The sequence below is a fragment of the Chelonoidis abingdonii genome, chromosome 11 (genome assembly GCF_003597395.2).
Source record: "Chelonoidis abingdonii isolate Lonesome George chromosome 11, CheloAbing_2.0, whole genome shotgun sequence".
Taxonomy (NCBI): domain Eukaryota; kingdom Metazoa; phylum Chordata; order Testudines; family Testudinidae; genus Chelonoidis; species Chelonoidis abingdonii.
This window is the reverse complement of record NC_133779.1, coordinates 58,559,382-58,566,906: the sequence shown is the minus strand read 5'-3', so window position 1 is coordinate 58,566,906 and position 7,525 is coordinate 58,559,382. Positions and strand designations below refer to the sequence as shown.

Here is a 7,525-nt window from a genome sequence, read left to right as displayed (position 1 = left end):
TCTCCGGGGTTATTTTCTGCCCTCATGCTGTCAGAGGGAAAGTTGGCTTTAGTTTCGCTTTCTTTCTCCTGCAGCGTTGGGAGAACTGCTGTTGCTGAACAGCCAGGAGGAACGGGAAAACATTTTCCCTGTATGGTATTGAAAAGTTGAACCGAAGGCAGGCTCCTGTCGCCTCTTGGCGGCGGCCTTTAAAAGGACCTGGGGAAAGGGAAAAAAGCCAGGGGTCGCTGAGCAGCGCCGGCTGTGTCCAATCCAAAATCAGCCCCGGCAAAATCCCAAGTTTGGGGTAAAAAATCACAAGATTTAAAAACAAACACCAACGCTTGTGTTTTGTAGTTGAGGAGGCTGAGTCTTTGCCACCCGTTTCTGACCCGGAGCGGCCATGTTCTCCAGATTAGCTCCCGAAACCCAAAGCTGGGAGCCTGAGTTTCAAGGCGAAAGCTGGGGTTGTGTCCTGACTCCGGGAGCTGGAGATTTACGAAAAAAAACCCCAGGAGCGAGAGGTTTGCGAGAATGTTGCTGGAGACGGTAGAGTTGTCATTTTGCTGATTGAAAAACATAAGCAGCCCCCTCCCCCCAATCTCTGCAGTGCCCGGCCTGATGGATACCCTGACCTCGGTCAAGAGGGGGATGGGGGTCTGTGTAGAACCTGGCCTGACGGGGGCCCTGATCTTGGTTGGTGGGGTGGGGGTCTGTGTAGTGCCTGGCCTGAAAGGGGGTCCTGATCTCGGTCATCGGGATTCGTGCAGTCCCTGGAGACAGCTTCAACAAAGGGCAGGGCCATGGTGCCACCTGGCTGAGTGAAGCTGCTATATGGAAAGCAACAGCCGCGCTGGCAGAAGGCAACGCCCCACGTTAGTAGCTCCAGCCCGCATGGTGCCCTTGGCCCCTCCGACTCCTCCTGGCTTCCCTTCCCGCTCTGCCTCGCTGGCTGGAAACAAGAGCTAGCAACATCCAGTCACCACTGTGCCCTTTCTGCTTTGCATCCGCGCCACCTGCGTACACATCACTGGGCCTGTGGCCGCTCCCTCTGCCTGGGCCCAGCCAGTTGTGGCAGAGGAGCACAGTGGGATGTGCGGAGACCGTGGGTCAAATCCTGGCTCGGTCCCCCCGACCTGGGGCAAATAGTTTCAGCTGTCCCGTGCCTCAGTTTCTCCAGCTGCAAAGTCAGGTTATGAGCTGTTCTGCGGTTATGGTGGTAGGTGCTGTACGAACACACAGAAGGGAGACCCGTCCCTGTCCTGGGGGGATGTTGACAATTAGACAAAAGCCAGATCAGTACCTAGACTGATACCTCACCCGGCTAATCGGTGCTAGCTGCTGGCATCTCTGGGCACAGTGCAAAACTATGCCCAACAGGAAGTCTATGCCATGTCCCCCCCACCCCCCTCGCTTCATCTCTGAGCCATTCCGCTGGCCAGAAACTGCAACTGAGGTATTTATAGCCTCTAATGTGATCCAGAAGGAAAAGACGTTCAATCTTTTCCCTTGGCGGAATCTGGTCAAAAACTCCCTCCCCCCATGGAAAATTTAGGGGTTACAGGAAAGGGCATTTTTTGCATGCAGGCTGTTTGCAATCCTCAAACATTTAATATCCCACTCCCAAGTTTTACTATTTTCATCCCAGTTTGTATTAATCAGAATATCTGCAAATTTTACTGTTTGGGCCCAGTTTTTATTCTTTGGAAAATCTGCTGTTTTGACTGTTTTCATCCCCTTCTTTTACCCAATGGAAGATTTGCAAATTTGGCCATCCCATCCCAATCCTCGGAGCAGGGCATTGGCCATGAGCGCATCTCCGTTAGGCTGCGGCCGGGGCAGCTGCAACATTGCGCTTCCTCTCTTCGCCGCGTGGGGCAGAACCCATGGCCTGGTGGGATGTGATCTGGGTTTGTGGCGCCAACGCAGGCAGCCGGCTTCTTGTGGCTGCTTCCGCGACGCTGTTCGGGGCGTGCCAGGGCTGGTCTGTCTGGGAGGAGTGGGGGGAGAGATTGTGGGTCTGCTGGGCTCCACCCCCCACCTCCCCAGCCCTAATGAGATGAGAATCCACTAGCCTTGTGCTTTACCTCATTCTGAGCCCCCCTGTGATGCCTGCCTGCCGTGCCCAGCGCAGCCTCTCTCGCTTCCAGCCTGGACCATCGCTCCTAAAGCAGAGTGCAAAGAGGTCCCTGATCTCGGTCATACGGCGGAGAGATATGCAGCGCCTGGCATGACAGGGGGCCTTGATCTTGGTCAGGGGTGGGGTGGAGCCGGGGAATCTGTGTGGCACCTGGTATGGCGGGGTGCCCGATCTCAGTCAGGGACAGTGTGTACAGCACCTGGCATGACGGGGTCCCGGATCTTGGATGGAGGGCGGGAAATCTGTGTGGCACCCAGCGTGGCATTATCCCTGATCTCAATCGAGAGGGTGTGTGCCTGTGTGACGCCCAGCGGGAAGAGGGCCCCCCCATCCCAGTCTGGATTGCTGTGGCACTGAGTGCACTGGGGGATGACCTAGCTGCTGGCATTGAAATAATAACTCTCGCTTAAAGCCTCCAGCCCTGCATCAGATCACTGAGCCTTGCAGTGAATTCCACAGAACGGGCACGTCTCTCTGTAGTCACTGCACTCGGCTTCCCTGGCTCCCAGCCAGGCTCGGCGTCAGTGGGGTCCTGGCTGGCTTAGTCCAGCCCCCTCCCTGGGCACCATCGGCGCATGATGCCAGCAGATCCAGTTCTGCAAGGTTCCTTAAGGAGGAATCACACCGAGCAGGACAATGTCCGAAACTCTCCTGTGCTCACTCAGCCCAGATTTGGAATCTGCCGCTTCTCTAGTTGCTAAACCTGGCTGTGACCTTCAAGGCCCAAAGCCAGATCCTCTGGCATTTTGTCCCTGCTGTGAAGCAGAAACCCTAAGCTGACAATTCGTTCACATGTATTGCATTGCTCTGTTACTACGGGGTGTCTGCCAGCTGTACAGGCAAGGGGTGGAATGGTCAAAAAAGGTTTTCCTGGGGAAAGTTTGCAAATTTTTCCTAAGTATTTTTTTTTTCCTTCAAAATTTCACAGGAGAACCTGGCTGTTTTTTCAGCCCTTCCCCCATGGTTCTGTTGTGGAGCATGGCTTGTCGTAAAACGTCCGAATTTTGTTAAAAATCCAACTAAATAAACATGGAGGGTTTTAGTTTTCAAAAAAATGGTGTTATTGAAAATGTTCCTAAGATCAGTTTTTCGAAGACTCCGACCTCAATTCAACTCAAACTGGAATTAACAAACAAATCTCATTTCCCCAATCCTCAAACATTTTGTTAACTGAAAAAATGAAAAGTTAAACCTCAGACAGCAAATTTTCAGCTAAGTCAATAACTTTTTAGAAGAAATGTTTTCCTGGGAGCAGTTTTTGGCAAAAAACTGTGGTTTTGAAAAGTAAAACTCAATTTTTAAAAACACAACCAGAGCATTTTTAGTGCAAACTGAAGCCTTCACCCCAAACTGCAGATTTTAACATAAAAGTGCGTTTTTAAACTGTTTACTGAGAATGGATTTCAATTCAGAGGTTTGATTTTAGAAAACTTGAACTCAACTTTTAAACCAAACCCTAATGTTTTTACTCAAAATTTTTTTGTAGCCTCCAACTGACCATTTTTGTGACACACTTATGGGGGAAGTTATCAACGTTTTTCTGATCTGTGGTCAAAATAACTTTACTCTCACTGCTGTGGAAAAGGGAATTACCCGCTGGAGCATGTTGCCAGGAGTCGTGATGGAGTTCCCATCGCTGACAATTTTTAAATCAAGATTGGAGGTTTTTCTAAAAGCTCTGCTCTAGGACTTATTGTGGGGCAGCTCTCTGACCTGTGTTACACAGGTCGTGAGACAAGATGATCACAATGGTCCTTTGCAATCTGTGAATCATTAAAATTTCATTCTTAGTAGAAATGTCCATGGGGAGGGAAAATGTGTTGATGAAAATATTCCAATCCACGTAAGTCCTTCGGGAAACAAGGGAGACAGAAGTGGAACTCAGGCTGTGTGTAACTTTATACACTTGTTTGTGCTTAGCTTGTGAACGGGCACAGGGATTGAGGAATATCTCAGGACGTTAGCAGCAGTTAAAGAGGAGCCCAGCTGTGACCTGCAAGTCACGGTGACATTCTGTGCCTCAGTTTCCCCATTGGTGATAACATTACGCCCGTTCTTGCCATAGCCATTTGAGATCTGTGCATGGAGAGCACATGAAGGGGAGAGATTGTTCTCAGACTCTGGCAAGGTCTGCGGAAGCCAGGAGGGGTGCTGAGAGGTGTTTTGTCTCCAGTTAGCTGTGCCAACAGAAAGTGGTGTGATCTTTGGCCCAGAGAGTCAATGGGGCCAGATCCCCACTGGAGTCAGTTTACCCTAGCTCATGATCTGGCCTCCTCTGCTTTCAATTTTCATTAGAGCCATTTTTAATGGGCCAGGTGGCAGCAGAAAATTGACCCTGTTACGATCAGAATCGTACTGAGCGTGAGTGACGCATGCCAACCCAGCTGCTGTTCTTCTGGGCGAATGCCAGCGGAGTGTGCTGGGATCAGCTGATGCGAACCGTGTGCACTGCTGGCGTTCCTTAGTGGGATCCTTCTGACACTGGCTGGAGTGCATGTGCTTAGCTTGAAATGGAGTCGGGGCATCGAAAACATCGGGGCTAGCTCAACCACCAGATAGAGGCTGGACGCTATAATCCCTGGGGGCGGTTCTCCGGCCTGGGCTCTGCAGGAGGGCAGATTGGATGGCCATGAATTCTGGCCTTGAAGTCTATGACTCTAATGCTGTGTCTCTCCATATCTCTAGATTTTTTCCATCTTTGCTTTCGCCACCTGTGGAGGGTACAGTGGCCATACCTCCATTAAAGTCAGCTGTCCGGACACTAAAAATGAGACCCTTGAGGCGGCTTTTGGCTATCCGTTCCGGTGAGTGTAGCCCTGGGCAGACAATCGGCTGAATCTGTGCTTGTGATGGGGTGCGGTGGCCAGCGGGGCTAACTCGATCCTGAGACGCGGAGCAGAGAGGAGGTTGTACCTGCAACCGCTGCTGCAATCCCATGTCCGGTCCTGGTGGCTACAGTTCCAGGAGGACGGCATTCACAGGAATTAATTCAGGGACATTTTCTTGCTAGTGTGATGCAGGAGCGCAGGCTGAATGATCACAGTGGGCCCTTCTGACATTAGAATCAATGAATCATTCCCACATGACTCTTACTTCCTTCTCCTCTCCTATGCATTGTCCCAGCCCCTGGGAACGAAACACCCTGGGTCTGGCTTAAACTTCACAGGTTGTTTTTAAACAAGCAACCAGCGTCAGGCTGGGTCTGTTCCCCTCCGTTTTTTTAGCTCCTAGGGGGCTCATTTCCCAATCCCCCCTGGCCCCAACTCTGAAGATGAGAAAAGTCATCTTAATAGAGTTCTCCCAGAAATGCTGTGACTCCGGGAGCTGGAGATGGAAGGAAAACCCCCAACCATCACGAGATGCACAGTGATCTAAAGGGTGGTGGGGGTGAAGTCTCGGTACGGCATTGGGGAGACAATGACTTGAGACTGCGCCTGTCAAACAGGACATCGGGAAATCAGGGAGGGGTCAGAGAAGAGCGAGGGGAACAATTTGAGGACTAGAAAACCTGCCTGAGAGCAAGACATTAAAGGAACTCGATCTAGTGAGTTTCTCCCAGAGAAGATTCAGAGGGGACTTGAACCTGGTCGGTCAGTGCCTCCCTGGGGAGGAGACTTTGGGGAGCAGAGGGCTCTTTAATCTAGCTGACAAAGGCAGAGCAGGAGCCGATGGCTGGGGGATGAAGCCAGACTGGAAATAAGGAGGCAAATTCTTAACGAGGAGAATTGACCCTTGGAACGACTGCTCCAGGGATGAGACTGATTCTGAATTTCTTGGAGTCTTTCCATCAAGGTCTGACATCTCTTTAAAAGCTCCTCTATCAGATATGGACTTAAAATCTATGAAAGGGCAGACGTAGGGAGTTGTATGCAAGGGGGTGGAGTTAAGGGCCCTCAACTCCCAGATCTGGACTAGAAGCAGGGAGCCTTGGAGGAGTTTCTACCTCCTGGGCTATGCAGGAGGGCAGAGCAGGTGGGTAAATATGAATCTTTCGCCCCAGAGGCCCAGCACTTCGTTTCACTGGTATCAAAGTGAAATGCTTCAAGCTGCTTTTGTCTCACCTGGCAGGCTGAACACTGTGGTGTTCAAAGAGCTGGATTCAAAGAAATGTAACAACACGTGGACCACAACCCACCTTGTGGGCGACTTCTCCTCCTCGGCCCAGTTCTTTGTCACCTTCGCTGTCTTTGTCTTCCTCTACTGCATGGCGGCGCTGGTGCTGTACGTGGGATATCTGCACCTTTACCGTGGCGCTGGCAAGCTGCCCATGATTGTAAGTGACTTGTAACATTTTGCTCTTAATGGGGGCTGGGAGGAAAATTGGGGGCAGTGAGGCAGAGGGGGAATTTCCTGTGGAGAATTTAGACAAAAATTCAAATCTTTATTCGTTTTTGTGGTAGGAAAATTGACATTCTGCTGAAATATTTTGACCGAAACCTTGAATATTTGGATTTAAAATAACATTGTAGTGCCTCATGGGAGCTGTAGTCTTGAGTGCCTCGGGTTCCCATTCTCCCTTATGGGCTGTGCACTCTGCGTGGCCTGCATCTCCCATGATGCACCACTTCCAGCTCTCACTGAGTCACTGTGGTGCATTATGGGAGTTGTAGTCCTGGGTGCCTCATGTTCAGTTCTCTGTAGGCCAGGGTGCACTACTTCTCTCATGGTCAGGAGAGGGGTTGTGTCATGGGTGTCCGTGGCTGCAATGCCTCATGAGAGTAGTTGTCCTGGGTGCCCCGTGCTCTCATTCTTCTCTATAGTCCAGGTTCTCTGGCTGACCTACGACTCCCATGATTTACCATGTCCAGAGATTCCTATGACACAACTCGCCCAAAGGGGGAAGAGTGGCTCATTGTAGGAGATGTAGGCCAGGCAAGAGAGGAGAATAAAAATGAGGCACCTGAACTACAACTCCTATCATGCACCATAATAGAGCAGCAAGAAGCAAGAAAGTGGTGCATCATGGGGAATGTAGTCAACCAGAAAGCCCAGCCCATAGAGAAAAATTGGCACACGAGGTATTCAAAACTACAGTTGCCATGATGTACCACTCTGTCATTTTGAATCAAAACATTTCAGTTTTTGGACAAACAATTTTCAGTGAAAAGTTGAAGTTCTCCGTGGGAAGCAGAAATGTCACAAATTTTTTGGTCGAAATAACAATTTTCTATCAAAAAGCAGCTGTGGCAAAGAATTTTCAGTGAGCTCTCTTAAGCCAGGAGTGTCCTGTAACCTAGATCTCCAAGCACTCCGCAGACAGAATCCTGCTCAGAATCTTGGCATTGCCAGGTTTTTTGGGACCAAAAAAGATTAACAAACTCTTTTTATTGGCCAGTGTGGAAACTTTTATGGGAAAATCTTTGATCAAAATTTTTTTTTGCTGTTCAGCTACATTTTTTTTGTGTT

General features: G+C 50.1%; 1 protein-coding gene across 1 annotated transcript in view; it reads left to right on the top strand.

Annotated features, from left to right (window-relative positions):
• The first annotated feature begins 325 nt into the window (after positions 1-325).
• Positions 326-7,525, top strand: part of LOC116819725 (synaptophysin-like protein 1) — a 20,370-nt gene continuing 13,170 nt past the window's right edge. Inside the window, exons 1-3 of the mRNA XM_075071175.1 lie at positions 326-528; positions 4,805-4,923; positions 6,188-6,392. Of these exons, the coding sequence (XP_074927276.1) occupies positions 514-528; positions 4,805-4,923; positions 6,188-6,392 (339 nt within the window). The 5' untranslated portion in view covers positions 326-513. The remainder of the gene's footprint in view (positions 529-4,804; positions 4,924-6,187; positions 6,393-7,525) is intronic.